This window comes from Oreochromis niloticus, linkage group LG3 (genome assembly GCF_001858045.2).
Source record: "Oreochromis niloticus isolate F11D_XX linkage group LG3, O_niloticus_UMD_NMBU, whole genome shotgun sequence".
Taxonomy (NCBI): Eukaryota; Metazoa; Chordata; class Actinopteri; order Cichliformes; family Cichlidae; genus Oreochromis; species Oreochromis niloticus.
Window position 1 is genome coordinate 85,963,918 of NC_031967.2, and position 25,459 is coordinate 85,989,376.

At 44.0% G+C, this 25,459-nt stretch overlaps 2 protein-coding genes across 3 annotated transcripts in view; one reads left to right on the forward strand and one right to left on the reverse strand.

The window, feature by feature from the left end:
* LOC102082314 (protein NLRC3-like) overlaps positions 1 to 25,459 on the reverse strand; it is a 441,947-nt gene that overhangs the window by 133,110 nt on the left and 283,378 nt on the right. The window lies entirely within an intron of this gene.
* LOC109201169 (NLR family CARD domain-containing protein 3-like) lies at positions 7,538 to 24,776 on the forward strand. Of its 2 annotated transcripts, XM_025905859.1 has the most exons (6): positions 7,538 to 7,602; positions 9,265 to 9,370; positions 16,812 to 16,952; positions 22,327 to 22,405; positions 22,568 to 22,772; positions 22,951 to 24,776. In XM_025905859.1, exons 3-6 carry the CDS (start codon positions 16,837 to 16,839, stop codon positions 24,774 to 24,776), a joined length of 2,226 nt encoding a protein of 741 aa, XP_025761644.1. In that variant the 5' UTR covers positions 7,538 to 7,602; positions 9,265 to 9,370; positions 16,812 to 16,836. The 2 variants fall into 2 exon arrangements, with proteins under 2 accessions (XP_025761644.1, XP_025761645.1); XM_025905860.1 differs by lacking the exon at positions 16,812 to 16,952.

Genomic DNA, 25,459 nt, shown 5'->3' on the forward strand with positions numbered 1-25,459 from the left:
ATGATTCAAACCACTGCAGCACAGTACCTGTAATACCTACAGCATGTTCTAATCGCTCTAATAGGATATTATGGTCAACAGTATGGAACGCAGCACTGAGGTCTAGCAGGACAAGCACAGAGATGAGTCCACTGTCAGAGGCCATAAGAAGATCATTTGTAACCTTCACTAAAGCTGTTTCTGTGCTGTGATGAGCTCTGAAACCTGACTGAAACTCTTCAAATAAGCCATTCCTCTGCAGATGATCTGTTAGCTGTTTGACAACTACTCTTTCAAGGATTTTTGATATGAAAGGAAGGTTGGAGATTGGCCTGTAATTAGCTAAGACAGCTGGGTCTAGAGATGCTTTTTGAGTAAAGGTTTAACTACAGCCAGCTTGAAGGCCTGTGGTACATAGCCGATTATTAGAGATAGGTTGGTCATATTTAAGATTGAAGATATTCATTTAGACTCTTTTTCTCCAATTGATCTTTCTCAGTTAACTTCAATAATTAATTCCTCCAAACCATCAACGTGTCTTTTAGACCCCATTCCTGCAAAACTGCTCAAAGATGTCCTGCCATTAATGTCATGATCCTGGGTCTCCTGACCCAGCGTTTTTAGTTCTTTGTGATTTTTGTATTATTGTACTTGTGTGATTTATTCTATGGTTTTTAGTTTTGATCCCTTGCCCTTCATGTCTCTCTGTGTCCCCTCTGTTCTGTGTAAGTCTGTGTCTGCATGTTTGAGTTTCCCTCTGTGTCTTTTGGTTCGTAGAGTCCTCTGCCTTACTGAAAAACCTTATCGTCGCCGCCCGCACGTTTTGTACCTTGGGCTCATCAGAGACAATCATATCCAGGTAAAATAATTTCCTTTAATCTACACGCATTGGGCGATCGTGGCTCAAGAGTTGGGAGTTCGCCTTGTAATCGGAAGGTTGCCGGTTCGAGCCCCGTCTCGGACAGTCTCGGTCGTTGTGTCCTTGGGCAAGACACTTCCCGGGCAAGACCCGTTGCCTACTGGTGGTGGTCAGAGGGCCCGGTGGCGCCAGTGTCCGGCAGCCTCGCCTCTGTCAGTGCGCCCCAGGGTGGCTGTGGCTACAACGTAGCTTGCCATCACCAGTGTGTGAATGGGTGAATGACTGGATATGTAAAGCGCTTTGGGGTCCTTAGGGACTAGAAAGCGCTATATAAATACAGGCCATTTACCATTTACGCATTTAGGAATTACTTAGCTAATTACACGGATAATTGAAATATCGCCGGCGTTGTGCCAAAAAAGTGTTCGCCTGCCAAAACTGATTTCCAATGTTTCCGAGTGTAATATGTGTAATATCTTCATGTATGTTGGTAAATAGACTTCAGTGAACATGGTTTACTAAGGGGTTTTATATATACAATAATTACCTGTTGTTCAAGTATCTTTATAACTCTGGTTATAATGTAGGTACAATTGATATATTTGTTGCGCTGTCTGCTGTCCTCTTGGCCAGATTACTCTTAAAAAATAAATTTCTAATGTCAATAAGATTTTTTTTTAACTGGATAAATAAAGGATACATAAAAGTCACTGCCAAAAACTGATTGCAGCTTCTACCTTGTTACAGGAATGTTGCTGGTGGCAGGTGACTTGATATCATTAACGAGGGACACATTTCACATGTTTCACATATTATAGACCAACAAGTTATTCATAGCAGGTAAATACGAGCAATCAGTTTAGGGCAAAAACCGGAAATCAGTTTTTGGCAGACGATCATTTTTTGCCACAACATCGGTCATTCTCACACATGTACTGCATCATATAAAATATATAAACTAAATATCTTTGAAACGTATAGAATCTAATCTTTTGTTTGTTTGTTTTTATACATAGCACTTTATCAAACTGTTGTCTGCTACAGAGTTACAAGTATTATACTAATAATATAGCATCCACCATCTCCTGCTTGCATATCTCTGTAAACATCTTAGTGGTGTGGCAGCCACGAGTGAGCCAGCCCTGCCTGCAAACCCTGTGGATGGACGATGCAGTGGACAGTGGGAGGAAGCATCCTGAAGCTCTTTGCAGACCACCCTGTGTGATTCTCCGCTCGCTGACCAGAAAAGACAAACCACAGGTCTCAGTTGCAGCAGCCCATCCATGTCTGATCTTGCTCGGGCAGCTTCAGCAACACTGCCAGAGACTTCCTGTAATCTATTACAGTTGTCAAAGAAACGGTCCAGGAACAGGTCACTCAGGTTAGTCCTGTGTGAACAACTGTAAATATTGTTTTTCCATCTTTACATACTGTGTATTTGAAATATTCTTGTTTAATTGTTATTGTTATTTACTTTATTGCCATCAAATAAATATCCAAGTAATATTGTTCAAAGTTAGCGTTATGTTTATACGTGTTACAAATGCCTGTAAATCAAATTGAGTTCAGTGACACTTACTGTTTGTTTGAATCAATTTATTAATAACATAAAACCTTTAAACTAATGCAACACATATAACAATGTAACAAATATATTCAAATAAATAAATTTCTCAATACATAACTCATTTGGGAACTAATCTTTCTAGAAGTGAAAACAGTCTGTCCATCCTCTCCCTGCTCTCCTCTCCTCAGCCTCTCTTTGCTGCCTCATGTCCTCTCTGATGAGGTCTAGCAGCTCATCATCCCTGTCTCTTTTCCTCTTTCTCCCTGTCGTAGGTGGCTGAGCCGCTTCGTCATCGCTGTCGTTTTGGTCACCCACTGCTGCGCTTGGCCCTGGAGTGTCCTCAGGGAGAGAGAACATTAGGACAGGAGGCTTAATGGAAGGCATCTGTCCTATCACCTCATCCATGAGGGCAAACCAGGGCCAAGTAGCAGCAGTGGGCTTCCCACTGACCCCCTCTCCTGAGCCTGGATACTTGCAATCCTAAAGGCAGAGGAAATCAAAAATGACAGCAGGCAAATAAAAACACCACAACAACTCTTAGTAATTGCACATTTATTAACTTGTGTTCTTGAGAATTATCTTCTTGATAACACACACACGTACTTTGTATTCTTTAAACTTATCTCATGTCTTCTGGCCTGCAAGGGGGTGACTTTCCCCTGCAGGCCCATCTTCTCCAGAATTGTCCTGATCACACACAACAAATAAGAGAAGAAAGGACACCATGGCAACTATGTTAATCCCTAAGCCCAAAAGTGTTCACAGCAGAACACCAGAGGAACACCGTCTGGACATCACAGGTTCTGTACAGCAGCGGTCCGTGAGTCGTTTGGTACCGGGCCACAGAGTTAAGGCTCCGGTGTGAAATTTATGGTTTTCAGGGGTTTTATCGTTAACTCGGTTTCCCTGAGTCTTTCCCTTGTTGTAGTTGTGTGTCTTATTTTGAAAGAAATATTTACACATTACCATAGCGACCAGAGAGCATTAAGCGGCAGAGAGGAGGATGTTACTGTCAATATTGGCGCATTTTCAGGAGGACGCTTCTAATAAAGTTACACAGTTACACAGTACATTCACGTTTATTATTATATTTACAAAATACCACAGTTTTTGTCTTGGTCGGATCATTTTATGTGGTTGTATTTATCCGCGATACCTTAAAGGCCGCTCCGTGTCTGACATAAACCGGTCTGTGGCGCAAAAAGGTTGGGGACCGCTGCTGTACAGCATGAGGGTTAATAGGACCGTACTCATATTAATATGATGCGTAAATTGATTTATTCTTGTACATCCACGCCGTAGCGGCCCAATTCTTCACCCCAGTGAAGAGGTGATCGTTTTCTCCTCGTTTTAATAAATTAAGCCGTTTGGTCTTTGTTCCCCACAACATATCACCAATTCGAAAAAATCAAAATTAGCTGTATGTAGGCGGCAATACATGAAAAATCGCGGGACCCCCGATACAAGCTGGTTTACGGTTATTTTAAAGAATAGAAACATGTCTATGCAGATGCCCAAAGCTTAACAAAACGACCGCTATAACAATTTAACTTTTGTACAACCAGATTTTCATATACTTACATTTGAAAGTGTTTTCCTCTCCTGCTTCGACCACCATCGTTATCAGAAACAAATCTCCTCTATGACCCGCAATGAATCCTGGGATATAGTAGGACATGAAGGATACATCGGACCATCCTTAGAATTCAGGGCAAAGTAGGACGCATTTGTTGCCACATTTTGAGTACTCTTTGAATTCGGACAGCCTTCGTCGGGTCGCCGTGACGTCATTGCCTCCAAATATGGCATTGGCGCATCCTTCCCCTGAATTCGGACACAACTAACCCTCAAATTCGCGGAAAAGTAGGACACATTTGTCGCCACATTTTGAGTGCTCTTTGAATTCGGACTGTCCTCGTCGCGTCGCTGTGACGTCATTGCCTCCAAATATGGCATTTTAAGCATCCTTCCCCTGAATTCGGACACAGCCTCTGTGTTTCTTAGTTGCTGTCTCCACCGTGTCAAGTTCGCGTCTCTGTGTCATACTTTGTTTTACTTTGAAGGTCCGTGTCTTATGTGAATGTGTTCAGGTTACGCTTCCTTGTCTCGTCAGTTCTGATTTCCCCCAGCTGTGCTCTCCTTCTGTGTCTCATTCCCCTCGTTACTTCCCAGTGTATTTAAACCCTGTGTTTCTCTGAGTCAGTGTCACGTCGTCCCTCATGCCGTGTGGATCTCCCTGTGAGTTTAGTGTGTTATTCCCCAGTTTAGTTTACTTTGTATGCTCGTTTTTCTGTGACCAGCAAATAAAGCTGTGGTTTTGAGTTCATCCCTCGAGTCTGTGAGTCCTGCACTTTGAGTCCTCATCTCCTGCCTGCCACACAGCGATTCATGACAATTAATTAATGCAATCGCACTAAAAGTAGCTGTAGATAATATTACATCTGTGGGATGATTATTGGTAATTTCTTCTCTAATGATAAAAGTTTTATTTGTGAAGAAGTTCATGAAGTCATTACTAGTTAACGTTAAAAGGATCATTGGCTCAACAGAGCTCTGACTTTTTGTCAGCCTGGCTACAGTGCTGAAGAGAAACCTGGGGTTGTTCTTATTTTCTTCAATCAGTGATGGATAGTAAGATGTTCTGGCCTTGTAGAGGGCTTTCTTATAAAGCCACAAACTATTTCTACAGGCTAAATGATGATCTTCTAAATTCTTATGCCACACAAACCCTCAGTCCCAGAACACTGCTGTGAAATCAGAGGGACACAATTCAGTGATCACTGGGAGCTTTTTCAGCACTCCCCTGCAGCTAAGCACTAATTTTCTAATTGAGACAGCTGAACATCTTCTGCAGTGTCTTCAACCACATTGTGGACCAGGCTAAAGATAGATGCTGAAAGGGCTGCTCTGGTAGCACGTGCAGACGTTTTAAAGCAGAAGTTGGAAACTGATAGAGAAGAAGCCGTACTTAAAGCATCCAATAATAATAACAACCTTCATCATAAGAAGCTGAACTTTACACATCATGGATGTTTCTTCTGTTTAGCACTTGCAGCCATCTGTAGTCACTTTTTTCAAACCTCTCTGCTGTATACAGCAGCAGCACGTGGCTTTGAATCAGCACACGCCTCTGACCTTTCATCACATTCATACATGTGAAAGAGTTTGAAGTGTCAGATTGTGCTGAGCAGCTTCTCCTGTGCACTCTGACTGAATTAAGGGGCATGTTGGTAACCTACAGTGCTGTGCAAAAGTCAGAAGCTGGCCCTTATTTTTCTACTCTGCTGGGAAATGCATGCAGCGAGTCACTGAAATGTGCAAACACACACGGAAATACACAAAATCAAAAGGCAGAAACAGTCAGTGTTTAGTTTGTTCACAGCCTGAACACTTACTGCCTGAACTCTCAAACAAGGACTTACCTTTGTTTCTGTTTCTGTCACAGAGAGTGTTTGATGCATGGCAGCCGTTATCTTTGCATTTCTTTGTGATCCAACCAGAGAAATGGGAGCAAATGATGTGCTTCCATGACAGGCTGGTAGTATTAAAGTAGCCCTAGATGCAGTTTAAACATCTGTCTGTGAGATGTGGACATGAAGTCAAAGTAAAGTCTGGTTTTAATTATAGAGCACCTTTCAAGACTACCATCTCAAAGAGCTTCAACACAAAAAGCAGAGCATAAAAAAGAGTGAAGTCAGTGCAAGTGTACAAAGATGAGCATCACACTGATTCATCTTCAAGTTGGGAGCGCTTTCATGCTTGAATCCTTCAGAGTTCAGAGGCTTCACAGAGAAACTGAAACTGGAGCTTCTTAGTCATCCAGGTCATGCTAGTCATGCTTGAAAGGCAGCTGGATTTGTTTCAGGTTTATGAGGACATCACAGCTCTCATGCAAGAGGCTCATGACATTTAGCTGTTGTGTGTCTGTCTAACATAGTGCTGCTCATCCAGAGTACATCCAGAAAACTTCCAGCTGTGATTGGCTCGTGCAGGCTCGTGGTCATCTGCTGATTTTAGGGAGTGCATGATTTTCTTTTGGTTTGTGTCTTGTTGGGATCAGATGTGAGGGCAGCATCAGTGAGAGTCACAGGGTGTCAGACACTGATCTCTCCTCCTCCTAATCCACCTCCTGCTGGGCCCTGAGGCTAAAGCAGCGACTGTGAGGAAGAAGCTGCTCACTGAGATGGATCCACATCCATTGTTTCATTCAAGAAGCCCAGCTAACAGATGTGATGGTGGAAAGTCTTCTGGTCCTTAAACGTGTCATTGTGTGGCTGTTTTTGTGCACAGCCTGGATTCTCAGTTTTGTTTTGTCGGGGGATTTTCTCACAAATGTAGGATTTTGTTTCCAGGTGGTGATGAAATGAGTCATAAAACTTTAGGTTTCAGGATCATGTCTTAGTGCTGGTGGCTGAGCTCTGTCTCATGTTCTGATACTTAGCTAAATATATTTGAGTTATAAATCTCGTTTAGAGAATGAGCTGCTGATGAAGCGAGCTGTGTACAGGAGATCAAAGGTCAGAGCTCCTGTGGGTCTGAGGGCGGCCTCACGCTGGAGAAGGATGAAGGAGTGTGACATGAACACATCAGCACTGCTATCAGTGAGCCTAACGACAGCCGTTAGCATCATTTCAGTGTTTCAGTCATTTAAAAACACTTCCTGTCACTGTGGTGGTTACAGTGACATCATGCAGTTTGTGTTTTGACCTCCAGAGGGCGACAAATCAGCACAGCTCCATTCAAACTTTGCTGCCATCAGTAATAATTCTTCAAATATAATCATCAGTGTTTGAGCAGTTATGATATCAGGGACAATCTAGACATGTGTGACAATACTGATCATGTCACATGACACACCTTAAGCATCATGTGATCCACTCTCAGTCTGCACTCTCATTCATTGTTTTCAACAGGTTGAAATGAGCTTTGCGAAATATCATTTCAGTGCAGAAATATCCAAACGCTGCAGGAAGAAGAACAACGAAGTGATGACAGATGTTTGTGTTTCAAACAGGAAAACCAGCAGAAATAAATCACAACCTGTCAAGGTGTGTCTGAAAGCACCACACAGTGTTTTAGTGCTCCTGAGTGTCCTCAAACACATCTCTGTATGTTTCCTTCCTGCTCAAAGTTTACTTTCTCTTTCCTGAACTTCGTGGAGTCGAGCTTGTTATTCGTGTGTGTGTGTGAAGAAACTGTAAGTCTGCTTTATTTCTTCCTTTAACAGTTTGTCTTTAGGAACTTTACTGTTTTTTCAGCTCATGTTTGATTTCTTCACACAACAAATGTTATGTTTATATCAATGTGCAATGTTTTCCTGGCTAACATCAGCTGTGTGCAGCTTAGTTTTCTATTTTTATTATTATTATTATCTTTATTTCAGACATATACAACAAACCAATATATATACGCACACATACCTGCATTTACATGTAGAAATACAAATATCTGTTGCACAGTGAGGGCTCTATTAGAATTAGAATTAGAATTAGAATTCAACTTTATTGTCATTGCACATGTCACAGGTACAGGGCAACGAAATGCAGTTTGCATCCATCCAGAAGTGCTTTAGTGATATAGATATATTACAATATATATTAGCAATAATATAGATATGTAAGTATATTACAGAAATGGGTCTATTATGGTATGTTATAATGTACACGGTGTGAAGTATGTTATGAATATTCTATAACTATAAGTATGTACAGGCTGTAGTGAGTGAAAGCTATGTACAGGATATGAACAGGATATAAATATGAAAAACTATACAGAATATGAAATAAATAACTTTACAGAAGTCTGAGTTATACAGCTATACAGAAATGGGAACTATGCAAGTTGTAAACAGTTGTAGGGTTAAAAATTATTGTATGTACAGAATGATTATTTACACAGAGCTATACAGTAGTGCAGTTAAGATAAGTGAGGGTGTGGATAATTTCTACAGAGGCTGTATAAAGTGCTAGTGGTTGTGAGTGGTGGTTCAGTCCATGTTATTATTGTGTGTTTGAGGGTACAGTTGTCCATTGTGGGTGTGTGTGTGTTCAGTCCATGAGTTTAACGTGGGTCAGATGTCAGGAGGCAGAGTTCAGGAGTCTGACAGCTGTGGGGAAGAAGCTGTTCCGGTACCTGGTGGTCTTAGTCCGGAGGCTCCTGTAGCGCCTCCCAGAGGGCAGGAGGGTGAAGAGTCCATGTGATGGGTGACTGGGGTCTCTGATGATTTTCCCAGCCCTTTTCAGACACCGCTTCCTGTAGATGTCTTTTATGGCAGGAAGTGGTGCTCCGGCGATGCGCTGGGCAGTTTTCACGACCCTCTGCAACGCCTTCCGGTCCGAGGCAGAGCAGTTCCCGTACCAGACTGTTATACAGTTGGTCAGGATGCTCTCGATGGTGCAGCGATAGAAGTTCACCAGGATGTCTGAGGACAGGTGGTTCTTCCTCTATTGACGATGTTGGAATGACCTGGGACGCTTTTAAGGCCTACTTGAGGGGGTGCCTTATCCAGTATTGCTCCTTGATTAAAAAAGCTGAGAGGGACAAGCTGATGAAGCTGGAACAGGATATCAAGGAGCTTGAAAAACAACACATGCTGCACCCAGAGAGGGAATTATGGAACAAATTAATTAAATTTAAATTTGAGATGAATAGTATACTGGAGAAAAAACCGGAATATGCAATGTTTTGTCTAATTCAAAAGTATTTTGAACAAGGGGAGAGAACAGGTAAAATGTTGGCACGCAGGGTTAAGCAGATAAAACCTAGCAACCTTATACCATCTATTTTTGTTCCTAGTAATAATAATAAGTTGACCACCAGTAAAAAAGAAATTAATGATGCTTTTACTAAATTCTATCAGGAGCTTTACACATCCAATGGATTGGTGGAGGAACAGAGACTGTCAGATTTCTTTTCTTCTATTAAAATTCCCAGCCTGTCTGAAGACCAAAGAACTGTATTAGAAGGTAAGATTACACTTGATAGGTTTGTAGCTTGAACCTATTCGCTGGAACGTTAAAGGCAATGTAATAACACAGCAAGCAAGACACGAAGTAGGCAAAGTTCCTTGTGTCACTCATGCATGAGGGAGGCCTGCCTGGAGCCAAGTGTCGTTCCACCTACTTGACCTCCATCAGACTCTCGTCCGTTCCCCCGTAACACTGCTCTTTTATTGTGGTTACATGAATATGCATAGGTTCATTAACATATGACATCTTATAGGTATACATGTGAACAAGGAATACCTTGTGTGTGTGTGAGCTGCTGACCAAAAGGGTCATAAAGCAGGAACAACATCCTAGGTCATAAAGAGGGTAACCTCCCCACACCCAATCTATGGTTCACCCTAGATAACACAGTGAAGCCATACAAAGGGCAGGAAGTTTTACCACATCAGACCTTCACAAGGATGTTTGCCTGTGATAAAACACTACAGCCCCCCACTCAGAACCTCGAGAATCTGGGGAGGGGAGAACAAAAGAATTCCTTTCAACACACAGTTAAAGTACAAATGGTAAGAATAAAAATGACAAACATTTAACAATTCACTCTAACAACACTATTTGAAGTTAAGCAGGCAATTGGCAGTCTTAGATTCGGCAAATCTCCAGGCAACGATGGATTTCCATCAGATTTTTATAAGGTGTTCGTGGGCAAATTAGCTCCAAGACTACTGTCGGTATATCAAGATGAGTTTCAAAGAGGGAGACTACCATTTAGTATGGGATCGGCAGTGATTACGTTATTATATAAAAAAGGGAAAGACCCACAGCATTGTGGGAATTACCGCCCAATTTCATTAATTAATGTGGACGAAAAGATTATTTCCAAGATACTAGCTTTTAGGCTTGAGAATGTTCTTCCTTGTTTGATGCATAGGGATCAGGTTGGTTTTGTGAAAAACAGAAGTTCTGCAGATAATTTACGTAGGTTATTGCACGTATTCTGGAAGAGCAGGACTAATTGAGACCCTGTCGTCGCGTTCTCCTTAGATGCAGAGAAGGCCTTCGATAAAGTTGAGTATCCCTTTCTGTTTTATATGTTGAAGAGATTCGGTTTTGGTCCCATTTTCAGGCAGTGGATTCAGGTGGTATATACAGATCCAGTGGCTACAGTTACTACCAATGGGATAATGTCACCCTCCTTTTTGTTAAGTTGGGGTACTAGACAAGGTTCACCCTTATCACCTCTCATTTTCGCCCTGTTTTTGAAGCCTTTGGCTATTGCATTACGTGAATGTAAGCAAATCAGAGGGGTGGATATGGGTCAAGAAGAACATAAAACTTTTTTGTATGCAGATTACATTTTACTGATCTCAAGTAACCCAGAACTTCCTGCAATTTCCTCAATTATTGATTCCTTTTCTGCAATCTCTGGCTACACCATAAATTGATCTAAGTCGGAAGTTATGCCAATTTCAAAATTGTGTCCTCCAGTTATGAGGAGCTCATGGCAGTTCAAGTGGATGCCCGAGGGTTTGACTTACTTGGGGATTAAACTGACCCCTGGTTTAGATAACATAATGCAAGTAAATATCTCCCCAGTGATTCAAAACATTCGTCCGCTGTTGCAGAATTGGGTTAACCTCCTAGGACCTGGCGTTCACATATGTGGACATGACATTTTCGATTATTTAGACCAAAATACTAAATTTTGCTCTACATGGGCCTGATATCCACTCACGAGGACATTATACTGCTACTGTTCTATCAAAATTTTACACGAATATCCTCATATGTGGCTCTTATTTTGCTTAAAAACAAAAATAAGGTTAAAAAAAATATCTGGTAATTCTTTGTTTTTACATTCATTGGGCCCATATATGCCCAAATATCAAAGAGAAATTAAAAATGCATGTTGTGGAAGAGTTCGGGTCTTAGGAGGTTAAAATAAATCTGTCACTTTTGGGCAGAATTAATTTGGTGAAGATGATTATTGCCCCTAAACTTCAGTACTTTCTTTACATGTTACCGTTAGCAGTCCCACATAATTTGCTAAAGCTTTATAACGCATGTGTGGAGGGTTTTGTGTGGGCAGGCAAAAAGCCATCTTTTAATCGGTCCAAACTATATGCTGCTAAAGATAATGGCGGGTTGGCATTGTCCAAGATGGTCTGGTATGCTTTCTCCCTCTCTCAGTTAGTTAAGATACATAATTCCCTTACGGAGAAGCCATCATGGGTTGCGATTGAGGAAAGTCTTGTGGCTCCCTCGTCTTTGGAGGCCTTCCTCACTCAGAGGGGAAGACCAGTACCGTTTAAAGATCCAGTATTGGCTTTCATGCAAGAGACCTGGTTTAGAGCTCACCAATATACCAACATTAGCCCTTATCTTACCTCTAGAGCCTCTATCTGGTATAATAAGAAAATATTAATTGGTAAGAAACCAACTATCAGGCTTGGTTAGCCTGTGGGACTCCGGAGGCAGCCGACAGGTATCGACAGGCCAAGCGGAATGCGGCTCGGGCAGTGGCTGAAGCAAAAACTCGGGTGTGGGAGGAGTTCGGAGAGGCCATGGAAAAAGACTTTCGGACTGCCTCGAAGAGATTCTGGCAAACCGTCAGGCATCTCAGAAGGGGAAAGCGGTGCTCTACCTGCACTGTGTATAGTGCTGGCGGAGCGCTGCTGACGTCGACTGAGAAAATTGTCAGGCGGTGGAAGGAATACTTCGAGGGCCTCCTTAATCCCACTGACACGTCTTCCGAGGAGGAAGCAGAGTCTGGGGATGAGGGGAATGACCTGCCAATTTCCGGGGGCGAGGTCACTGAGGCAGTTAAACAACTCCTTGGTGGCAGAGCCCCTGGTGTTGATGAGGTCCGCCCCGAGTTCCTGAAGGCTCTGGACGTTGTAGGGCTGTCCTGGTTGACACGCCTCTACAATGTTGCGTGGAGATCAGGGGCAGTACCCCTGGATTGGCAGACCGGGGTGGTGGTCCCCATCTTTAAGAAGGGAGACCGGAGGGTGTGTTCCAACTACAGGGGGATCACACTCCTCAGCCTCCCTGGGAAAGTCTATGCCAGGGTGCTGGAAAGGAGAGTTCGTCCGCTAGTCGAAACTCGGATACAGGAGGAACAATGCGGTTTTCGTCCTGGTCGCGGAACACTGGACCAGCTCTTTATCCTCTCAAGGATACTTGAGGGTGCATGGGAGTTTGCCCAACCAGTCTACATGTGTTTTGTGGACTTGGAGAAGGCATTTGACCGTGTCCCTCGGGGTGTCCTGTGGGAGGTGTTGCGGGAGTATGGGGTGTCTGGCCCATTGCTACGGGCCATTCGATCCCTATACAACCGTGGCAAGAGTTTGGTTCGCATTGCCGGCAATAAGTCGGACTCGTTCCCGGTGGGTGATGGGCTCCGCCAGGGCTGCCCTTTGTCACCGGTTCTGTTCATAATTTTTATGGACAGGATTTCTAGGCGCAGCCAAGTGGTGGAGGGCTTTCGCTTTGGTGGCCTCAGAATCTCATCTCTGCTTTTTGCGGATGATGTGGTTCTGTTGGCTTCATCAGGTGAAGGCCTCCAGCTCGCACTGGAACGGTTCGCAGCCGAGTGTGAAGCAGCGAGAATGAGGATCAGCACCTCCAAATCTGAGGCCATGGTTCTCAGCCGGAAAAGGGTGGAGTGCCCACTCCGGGTCGGGGATGAGTTCCTGCCCCAAGTGGAGGAGTTCAAGTATCTCGGGGTCTTGTTCGCGAGTGATGGGAGAAGGGAGCCGGAGATCGACAGACGGATTGGTGCTGCGGCTGCAGTGATGCGGACGCTGCACTGGTCCGTCGTGGTGAAGAGGGAGCTGAGTGTAAAAGCGAAGCTCTCAATTTACCGGTCGATCTACGTCCCTACCCTCACCTATGGCCACGAGCTGTGGGTAGTGACCGAAAGAACAAGATCGCGGATACAAGCGGCAGAAATGAGCTTCCTCCGAAGGGTGGCTGGCCTCTCCCTTAGAGATAGGGTGAGAGGTTCGGCCATCCGGGAGGGGCTCAGAGTAGAGCCGCTGCTCCTCCACATTGAAAGGAGCCAGTTGAGGTGGTTCGGGCATCTGACAAGGATGCCTCCTGGGCGCCTCCTGGGTGAGGTGTTCCGGGAGGAGGCCCCAGGGCAGACCCAGGACACGCTGGAGAGATTATATCTCTCGGCTGGCCTGGGAACGCCTTGGTATTCCCCCGGATAAGCTGGAGGAGGTGGCTGGGGAGAGGGAGGTCTGGGCTTCTCTGCTTAGGCTGCTGCCCCCGCGACCCGCCCTCGGATAAAGCGGATGAAGATGGATGGATGGATGGATGGTAAGAAACCGGTCAGGTGGGAGGCTTGGGCTAGGACAGGTATCAATAAGGTGGGGGATTTATTTGGGCAGACTGGCATGAAATCGTTTGCAGAAATCAGACGAGAATTTAATCTGGATCCAAGGGAAATTTGGAGGTTTTTTTCAAATGAGACACCGTATTAAAACCATTTTGAATAATAACCCAGACCCTCCATCTAGTATTCAGGAGATGTTTGCAGCTCCTGGCATTAATAAAATCAGGGCATCCCAATTCTATGGGATCTTCAGAGAGGCGCACTCTCCTAATTTGGGGGGACTGAGGCAGTGTTGGGAGAAGGATCTGGGTATCCAGATTTTAGAGGACAGTTGGAAGAAGCTGGTTTCATCATGGTATGTTTGCTCACCTGAAACACAGTCTCAACTTATCCAATACAAGTTGCTTCACAGAAATTACTGGACTCCCAGTAAATTAGTCAGGCTGAAGCTTGTGGATAATGACACCTGTTGGAAATGTCAGGAGGAAGCCGGGACTCTAGTTCATATGTTGTACACATGTCGGAAAAATGATTATTTGTGGGACGGGATCATTAACTTGGTGAATGATATTTTTAAACTTAATCTTTCTAAGTCTCCAGCTGTGTGTGTCCTGGGCCTGTTACCTGACAACAGTATCCTTTCAAAAAAAACAGAGACTATGGACGCGTCTGGCTTTCATAACAGGATGCAGGATAATACTGAGGCACTGGAAGTCATCCAGCCCCTGTTCTCTCAGGGAATGGACTGAACAAATGTCTAAGATGGCATCCAAGAATGAATATATATATATATATATATATATATATATATATATATACATATATATATATATATATATATTATATATATATATATATAGCGGCTGGCAGCACAAATGAACCAGCTGCTAGTTAACGAGAGACACCCGGCATGGCTAACCGAAGGTCGGACAGTCCTGATCCCCAAGGACCCCAAGAAGGGACCGGTCCCATCCAACTACCGACCAATTACCTGCCTCAGTACTAGATGGAAGCTCCTGTCAGAGATCATATCGGCTAAGATGAACGGGCACATGGGTCAATACATGAGCGGGGCACAGAAAGGGATTGGCAAGAATACCAGAGGTGCAAAACACCAGCTACTGGTAGACAGAACAGTCAGCCGAGACTGCAAGACCAGACTGACCAACCTTTGCACTGCCTGGATTGATTACAAGAAGGCCTATGACTCAATGCGCCACAGCTGGATACTGGAATGCCTAGAATTGTACAAGATCAACAGGACCCTAAGAGCCTTCATCAGGCACTCAATGGGGATGTGGCGTACAACACTAGAGGCCAACTCCAAGCCCATAGCACAAGTCACCATCAAGTGCGGGATCTACCAAGGAGATGCTCTGTCCCCACTGCTGTTCTGCATAGGCCTGAACCCCCTCAGTGAGATCATTAATAAGACTGGCTACAGATACCGACTACGGAACGGAGCAGCTGTCAGCCACCTCCTGTACATGGATGACATCAAGCTGTATGCCAAGAGTGAACGAGACATCGATTCACTGATCCACACTACCAGGATATACAGCAATGACATCGGGATGTCGTTCGGACTGGAGAAGTGTAGTCGGATGGTAACAAAGTGAGGGAAGGTAGTCAGAACTGAGGGGATTGAACTACCAGAAGGCAACATTGCAGACATAGAGGACAGTTACAAGTACCTGGGGATCCGGCAGGTGAATGGGAACCATGAAGAGGCCGCTAGAAAGGCTGCAACCACCAAATACCTGCAGAGGGTCAGGCAAGTCCTGAGGAGTCAGCTGAACGGTAAGAACAAGATCCGGGCCATCAACACCTACGCCCTGCCTGTGATCAGGTACCCTGCTGTGGTAATAGGCTGGCCAAAGGAGGAGATAGAAGCCACTGACATCAAGACAAGAAAGCTCCTTACCATGCATGGAGGGTTTCACCCCAAGTCCAGCACCCTGAGGCTGTACGCTAAGCGGAAGGAAGGAGGCTGGGGACTGGTGAGTGTCAGCACCACAGTCCAGGATGAGACAACGAACATCCAAGAATACATTGGGAAGATGGCCCCAACTGACCGAGTGCTCAGTGAATACCTCAGGCAGCAGAAACCCAAGAAAGAGGAGGGAGACGAGGAACCATCATGGAAGGACAGGCCCCTGCACGGTATGTACCACTGGCAGATAGAGGAGGTGGCTGATATCCAGAAATCCTACCAGTGGCTGGACAAAGCTGGACTGAAAGACAGCACAGAGGCACTAATCATGGCAGCACAAGAACAAGCTCTGAGTACAAGATCCATAGAGGCTGGGGTCTACCACACCAGGCAAGACCCCAGGTGCAGGCTGTGTAAAGATGCCCCAGAGACAATCCAGCACATAACAGCAGGGTGCAAGATGCTAGCAGGCAAGGCATACATGGAACGCCATAACCAAGTGGCCGGCATAGTGTACAGGAACATCTGTGCCGAGTATAACCTGGAAGTCCCAAGGTCAAAATGGGAGATGCCCCCAAGGGTGGTGGAGAATGACCGAGCTAAGATCCTGTGGGACTTCCAGATACAGACGGACAAAATGGTGGTGGCTAACCAACCGGACATAGTGGTGGTAGACAAACAGAAGAAGACGGCCGTAGTGATCGATGTAGCGGTTCCGAATGACAGCAATATCAGGAAGAAGGAACACGAGAAGCTGGAGAAATACCAAGGGCTCAGAGAAGAGCTCGAGAGGATGTGGAGGGTGAAGGTAACGGTGGTCCCCGTGGTAATCGGAGCACTAGGTGCGGTGACTCCCAAGCGAGGCGAGTGGCTCCAGCAGATCCCGGGAACAACATCGGAGATCTCTCTCCAGAAGAGCACAGTCCTGGGAACAGCTAAGATACTGCGCAGGACCCTCAAGCTCCCAGGCCTCTGGTAGAGGACCCGAGCTTGAAGGATAAAACCGCCCGCAGGGGCGTGCTGGGTGTTTTTTTTTTTATGTGTCTGTATATATATATATGTGTGTGTGTGTGTGTGTGTGTGTGTGTGTGTGTACATACATGTATATGTATATAGGTCAGCGACTGTAGCTCAGTTACTTCTGTTAATGTGAACTCACTGAGTATTTGTGGTTTACCTCTCAGACTGACTGAAGTCCACAAGAAGATAATGATGGAGGAAGAGGAGGACAGAGCAGAGTCTGCAGTGTCCAGCCGTCTGTCTGTGAGGAGTGATGGGTCCAAAGGTCACCCTCCACGTTTCAGTGATGAACCTGGACCAACGAGGTCAGAGAGCTGTGGTGACTCCTTTAGATGTTTGTGTTTCCTGGATAAATATGACCTGAAAAATCCTCAAATTTTTACAAAGATTCATTAAAAAGAAAACAATGAAACAACAAAGATAAAAAATATTAGACTTGGTCATTTGCTGTTTGAGGACAGTGATGCTCATATCTGTGGGGAAAGTGTGACCTGAGTGGGTTCATGTTTGTCTTTGAAGAACAGAGCTGCTCTGTCTCTGATTCTCATGTCTTTGCGTCTGATTTGTTAAAAAGTCTGAGAGGTCACAAAGAGACTAAGCAGGTAAAGCCTGGATCATACTGGGTAGTGTTAATGAGACCTCCATCAGGATAACACTGAACAACAGTGGTGCTCATGCAAAGTTCCAGGCTGCCTTTCATAGGGTTGTGTCAAGATACCGCCTGTGTGTGTGGCTTGCTGTCAGCTGTTACCTGTTCTGTTCATAGTTGCTTTGTTTCTTCTACTCTTCTGGTTTATGACTTCCAATCACTCCTAAGTATCTGGGCCACTGTTGAGAAGAAGTCTCAAATGGTCCCAGGATTTGAGGAGTTTTTTAAATCACACCCGTAGAAGAGATCATACCAGGAAGAAATGCCACAGAAGACAAGGGAAACGGGAGGGGGGGGGGTCTGTTGGTAAAATTTAATAACTGCATGGCTGCATCACCAATGACTAATCCTGTCATAGCTGAGGGTGAGCAAACGTTAACAACGCGACAGGGAGCAAAGGAAACACAGGGCTTATATACACAGGGTAGTAATCACGGAAGAGAAAACAGGACGGAGACACAGGTGGGATGGATTGGGCTAATGAGACAGGAGGCAAGTAAAACTGAACACACTGACACCAGACACGAACCTTCAGTAAAACAGGAAACAAGAAACAATTTACAAGGATACAGACTGACACTGAACTAAATCTAGAATAATATTCTAAATAGAACCAGAACATTAACCATAATACAGAAATACCAAAATACAAAAAAACTGAGAAAGCTGGGTCAAAATGACCCAGAACCGTGACAAATCCCTGCATTCTTGCGAACAAACTTGCCCCAGACCTCAAGTTGTTAATTTCCTGGTGATGGAGTAGGTTCAACAATGGATCATACACGTGGCACCGCATCTGTCTCGCTGTCACGGCAACCATTTAAACTGTCAATGGCTAACAGCTGATGTTTACACCAGCTTTGAACTGCAGTTGTTTGAAATCCAGCTGTCCACTCTGGTGCTTTGTGTGCTGGGGTACCGACCACCAAAATTCAACAAGAATTATATCCGAGAATTCTCTGAATTCTTGGCAGGAATTATGCCAAGGTATGACAGTCTTTTAATAATAGGGATTTTAATATCCACGTTTGCTGCTTAAATACACTGCTGACTATGGACTTTTTAAATCTTATAGACTCTTTTAATCTTGTTCAGTCAGTTAAAGGCCCAACACATGAACATGGACATGCTCTGGATCTTCTGCTGTCTGGTGACCTGAATCCCTGTGTATGATGTTAAACATGCTGTGGTGAAGCCTATTCTTAAAAAATAAAACCTGGATCCAACACCTTTATCCCACTTCAGACCAATTTCTAAATTGCCTTTTCTTTGTAAATGTCAGGGTGGACTGAACGGACTCAAGCGCAGACAGGGAGAAAGGTGCAAAAGGTTTGTTTACAACACACCACGTGACCATATACAAATGATGAGAGAAAGAAAGAGGTTCCAGGGCTCCACAGGAATTGTGAGGGGAATTCCACACAGGGTCCTCTCCTGCCACACTACATGCACCTCTTTACTCTTCTCCACCCTTGCATGTCACACTCACAGATAGATAATCCGGGAACACAGGCGGAACAAGTGGATCTAGGTACGGAGACAGATAAGTAAATCAACACTAGGAAAAGCCACAAAGAAAACACTGGAGATAATTTTATAGTCGGGCAACACTAAAGATTGTCGTTTAACCTTCAAACAATGAGAAATGCCACTATCTTAAATGGTGGCTGCGAGAGGCAGGTTAATGAGCCACAGGCGAGCAATCGCTTGTAGGTGTGTCGCTTGCTGGTGTGTTGCAGGTGTGTTGGCCAAGGCCAAGAGTCAACACACCTGCAACACACCACAGTAAGCTGTGTGTGTGGGCTTCCGGTAAACTTCAATGTTGAGGTTTCCATTCCCTTCACAGCACAGTCCATGAATGGCAAACTGTTATCCTTGGTGTCTTCCCTGGTGAACTTTATGTTTTTATCCACTGAGTTAATATGAGCAGTGAAGGACTCTTCTTCTTGGGTTTTGATTTTGACCCAAGTGTCATAGAATAGAATAGAATAGAATAGAATAGAATAGAATAGCTTTTTATTGTCACTGTTACAAGAACAGTGAAAGGCAGTTTGGCATCTCTCCATGTGTGTGAAGTACACAATAGCATAAGTATTTACACAATAACAGACATATTTATATTTACACAAGAAAGATATGTACAAGTTATACATACACCTGCAAACATACATGCACATACATACATATATGTATGTATACATATTTGCATCCGTACATACATACACACACATATTTCCACATACACGCTTACATCTATATACATACACATACATGCCATCTAACTAGCAGGTGCATTGAGAGGTGCAGTGTGATCAGTGATATTGCACATTGAGTGTGTGTGTGTGGGGGGGGGGGGGGTGCTGCTGTTGGAACTATACTAAATAATGTTATAATAAATACAGTTTAAAGAGGTAAAGGTGTTGGTTGCATTGAAGTATAAACAGAAATATGATTTATAAATAAGGTGTAATGTCCATGAGTGTTGGCAGTGCAGTTATCCTCCGATCAGGGTGGAGGTAGGGCATGTTTGACAGCCTGTGGTTAAAAACTTCTGTTGAGTCTGTTTGTCTTTGACCTGATGGACCTGTAGCGTTTACCAGAGGGAAGGGGGGAAAACAGTGAGTGTCCAGGGTGCGAGGGGTCTTTGATGATGATGCTGGCTTTCTGCTGAAGTCTGCCAGTATAGATGTCTCTGAGGGGGGTTAGTGAAGTGCCGATTGCCCGCTCTGCTGCCCTTACCACCCGCTGCAGTTTTCTCTTGTCCTCCGCGGTGCAGCCACTGAACCAGAGTGTGCAGCAGTAAGTCAGAAGGCTCTCAATGGTGGAGCGGTAGACGTTTCCTAGCAGTCTTTGGGGTAATTGGGCCTGACGTAGTTTCCTGAGGAAGTGCAGCCTTTGTTGTGCTGTACTGGTGGGAGATGTTTGTGGACCAGGTAAGGTTGGCCGAGATGTGGACTCCGAGGAACTTGAAGCTTCCACCCTTTCTACCTCCTCCATCAATGTAGAGGGTGGAGTGCTCAGATGGCTTTGTTCTGCTGAAGTCGATTATCATGTCCTTGGTCTTGGCTGTGTTCAGATGCAGGTTGTTGTCGTCACACCATTGCTTCAGATGCTGAACCTCCTCTCTGTAGCTGAACCATCGTTGTTGTCGATCAGTCCTAGAAACAAAAGTACACAAAATAAAAAGAAAACCGCTAAGTTGAGGAGAGCGCCGGGCCGCTGCGACTGCTCGCGCCGCCATCTTAAGAGTATAGAGTCAGTAACATATCTGTACCAGTGGCTAGCTACTGTTAATATCAACACTTTACCGAGTTCTTTTGATTCCTCAGAGGCATCCGATAGAAGACAAAACACTGCTCAGTAGACCATTTCTTACTTCTAGAAGGGAGATGCGCCCTGCACAACACACTGCCGGCAGATCCTCAAAATGGTGATGAGCCCCTGACAGTTTTATTACAGAAGTTCTCTCATTCTAGTCTACACAACAGCATTCCAGGAACTTTCCACAGAAAATGGTTCCCTCTTATCTATATTTCCCAGGCAAGCATGAGCGAATGTTTGCAGCTTTCTACTCCCCAAGGACACACAGTCTCATGCCTTTATTTTCAGGGCTGTGTCCACTTAATACTACACTATATAACTTTATAACACTTATTAATAAAAAAGCATAGCATAATTGAGGCACTGAAAATTATTTATTCCCAACACTGCTCTCCTCTTAAAAGAGCTAAGAGCCTATCTTTCCACTTCTTCCATCTAAATGTTGGCTACAATCAGTGACCCATGGCACATCCCTGTTTTTGTCTGTAAAACCCCTTGTTTTATGTTTTATTTGTGTTGTTTCTTACTCAAATGTTCTCATTTTATGCTTTCTTTCTCAGATTTTGTCACATCTTCCTATGATTTTTATCTCATTTGATTATTTAAAATGTACAGCACTTTGGTTACAGGTGTTCTTTTAAATGTTCTCTATAAATACATTTTACTTTTTGACTTTCATGGCAGGGCTGCAAGGATAAAGACCTGTATTCAGAAAAAAAAATGCATACAGCTAAATGTCATGTGGATAAGTCACATGAAAAGATATGAGAATTACATGAGAGGACAGAATAAAGTGTGAAACTGTGAAACATGGTGGTGGTAGAGCTTTGGCCTGTTTTCTGTTTCTGGATCAGAAAGGCTCACCATCAGTAGTGGAGCCATGAATACCAACAATTCAGAACAGGTGTATGTAGACTAAGTCTCAGGAGAAAGTAAGAAAGGAGCACAAAGCAAACAAGCCATTCTACCAAAGAATGGCCAAAAAGAAGAAGAAGAAGTTTCAGAAACACGAAGTTCAAACTGGATCCTAATCCAGCAGAAATACTGTCGAAGTGCCTGGAGTGAAAAACCACCAACACCCATAGCTGAAGTTGCTCTGATGTGAAGGACTGAGCTCAGATTCAGTCACTGATGTAGGATTGATCAGCAGCTACACAAGTGTTTATAGTTGAGCAGATTCTGTAGGAAAAGTTTCATATTGGTAACTTCTAGATGGAGAACACTTTGTGCCTTCTGGAGATCAGTTCATCTTCTGCTCACTGAACTGTTGACACAAAAAGACATTTGATGCTTTTCCATGTAAATGTTTGGAGGCTTCAAGCATCCATCTGTCTACACAGGCTGATGTTTTACTGCTGTATGTGTGGGAACATCTGTCTGAAGCATCTTATTACTCTGCACTTGCATAACTACACTGACTGTGAGCCAATGAATGTCTAAACGATCATCATGAGAACATGTTGTTTGAGGTCAGTCCCGAAGTCGGATCTGTTAACGTTTAAACTCCAGAAACATCTCCTGCTGTTGTTTTAAATTCACTGTACCTGACAACCCTTTATAGGACAGAAGCTGCTAGAAAGAGGGAACAGCAGGAACACCACACAGCTCATAGTCCAGTGTTAATGAACATTCATATAATGGAGACCATGACAGAATACTACTCAATCTTTATCCTTTGCTTGAACTGATTCTTCATGATTCCTTCACAGAGTGGACCAGGAGAGCTCAGAGGTTCCCAGTGGTCAGTCTGCCCAGCAGCATCAAACAGACCTGGACTCCATATTTATGGTCTGTACATGTACAACAACTACTTTTACTTCTATTCTGTTCAAGGTGATTTCCATTCTGCACCATGTAGACAAGTGGATTGTCAGTGTGTCCAACATGGATCTGATGTTTGGCTACATGATTTCAGTCTGAGTCGGTCATTCATAAAGTATTCTGTTCCAGCTGCTGGAGGACAACATCATCACTTTTGTGAAGAACGAGCTGAAGAAGATCCAGAAGGTTCTGAGTCCAGATTGCCCAGAATGCTTAGAGAGTCAGTGGGAGAATGATGAACAGAGGAGCAGCAGCAGAGAGGCATTTGTGAAAATCACAGTGGACTTCCTGAGGAGAATGAAGCAGGAGGAGCTGGCTGACCGTCTGCAGAGCAGTAAGAGGATTTATCTAAAGATTTAAGCTGCTGGATAAATGAGACATTTCTACGAATACCTCAAGAGATAATTTAACTTGTATACAGTCATTTCTCAGGGGAAATCACATTTTCATGAGAATTTGTTAAAACATTTACAAATTGTTGATGTGTTTTTATGTTATTTACTTTTATTCAGAACTTCCCACTGCTGTTTGTCAGCGCAAACTTAAATCTAAGCTAAAGAAGAAGTTCCAGTGTGTGTTTGAGGGGATCACTAAAGCAGGAAACCCAACCCTTCTGAATCAGATCTACACAGAGCTCTACATCACAGAGGGAGGGACTGCAGAGGTCAATGATGAACATGAGGTCAGACAGATTGAAACAGCATCCAGGAAACCAGACAGACCAGAAACAACAATCAGACAAGAAGACATCTTTAAAGCCTCACCTGGAAGAAATAAACCAATCAGAACAATGCTGACAAAGGGAGTGGCTGGCATTGGGAAAACAGTCTTAACACAGAAATACACCCTGGACTGGGCTGAAGACAAAGCCAACCAGGACATCCAGTTCATATTTCCATTCACTTTCAGAGAGCTGAATGTGCTGAAAGAGGAAAAGTTCAGCTTGGTGGAACTTGTTCATCACTTCTTTACTGAAACCAAAGAAGCAGGAATCTGCAGCTTTGAAGACTTCCAGGTTGTGTTCATCTTTGATGGTCTGGATGAGTGTCGACTTCCTCTGGACTTCCACAAAACTACAATCCGAACTAACCCTAGAAAGTCCACCTCAGTGGATGTGCTGCTGATAAACCTCATCAGGGGGAAACTGCTTCCGACTGCTCGCCTCTGGATAACCACACGACCTGCAGCAGCCAATCAGATCCCTCTGAAGTGTATTGGCATGGTGACAGAGGTCAGAGGATTCACTGACCCACAGAAGGAGGAGTACTTCAGGAAGAGATTCAGAGATGAGGGGCAGGCCAGCAGGATCATCTCCCACATCAAGACGTCACGAAGCCTCCACATCATGTGCCACATCCCAGTCTTCTGCTGGATCACTGCTACAGTTCTTGAGGATGCGCTTAAAACCAGAGAGGGAGGACAGCTGCCCAAGACCCTGACTGAGATGTACATCCACTTCCTGGTGGTTCAGGCCAAAGTGAAGAAGGTCAAGTATGATGGAGGAGCTGAGACAGATCCACACTGGAGTCCAGAGAGCAGGAAGATGACTGAGTCTCTGGGAAAACTGGCTTTTGATCAGCTGCAGAAAGGAAACCTGATCTTCTATGAATCAGACCTGACAGAGTGTGGCATCGATATCAGAGCAGCCTCAGTGTACTCAGGAGTGTTCACACAGATCTTTAAAGAGGAGAGAGGACTGTACCAGGACAAGGTGTTCTGCTTCATCCATCTGAGTGTTCAGGAGTTTCTGGCTGCTCTTCATGTCAATCTGACCTTCATGAACTCTGGAGTCAATCTCCTTAAACATCAACAATTTAAATTGTCCAAGTTATTTAGAAAACAAGGTTCAAGCAGAGAAACAGAATCTGCAGAGACACACTTCTACCAGAGTGCTGTGAACAAGGCATTACAGAGTTCAAATGGACACTTGGACTTGTTCCTTCGCTTTCTCCTGGGTCTTTCACTGCAGACCAGTCAGACTTTCCTACGAGGTCTGCTGACACAGACAGGAAGTAGCTCACAGACCAAACAGGAAATAGTTAAGTACATCAAGGAGAAGCTCAGTGAAGAAGGTCTGTCTGCAGAGAAAAGATTCAATCTGTTCCACTGTCTGAATGAACTGAATGATCGTTCTCTAGTGGAGGAGATCCAACAGTACATGCAAGTTAATATTCTGTCTACACGTAAACTGTCTCCTGCTCAGTGGTCAGCTCTGGTCTTCATCTTACTGTCATCAGAAAAAGATCTGGATGTGTTTGAACTGAATAAATACTCTGCTTCAGAGGAGGCTCTTCTGAGGCTGCTGCCAGTGGTCAAAGCCTCCAACAAAGCTCTGTAAGTAAATATGTGTTCATCCCTTTGTTATATTCTTGTAATATAATATATAAATTATTATACAATATGTACTTCTTCCCACTTATTCTATGTGATCATCAATACTCACTTCATTCAATAGTGAATACATATGTATAGGTTTACTAGTCTTATTGGTCCAGAAATGTTACATACATATGTGAAAGCAGAAATGGTCAGTTTTTCTAAAATATTTCTGGGTTTAACTGTTATCAAACTACCATCCAGACCCAGCCTGTAGTGGACAGATAAGTGATAATCATCAACTCTTTAAAAAGAAAAAAAAAATGTGACATGTTTTGTTCAAACCAAAAGCACATGGACGGATTTAGTGTTCTGCTACTACACTGTTCTCTCTTCAGTTCTTACTCATTTCTTCTCTGATTTTCTCCACATATTGCTCTGCATCAGTGGTCAGTTTAAGACATCTGCTTACCTTTATATCCTACGATTTGCTTTGCTTCTACAATTTCCTCCAGCTCCTGGTGAATCGAATCATTTTCCTCACGTTGCCTGTCGTTTCCAGTTCTAAAATAAATTTCACTGTCTTTGTTTTCTACCTTGGTCTTCTCTCTGCCTTGGCCAAACTACCCAGCTTTTTAGCCTTCAATGGAGTTCACACCTCTATCAGCATGCCCCATACATGAGTTGGTCAGTGACAGGTCCGAG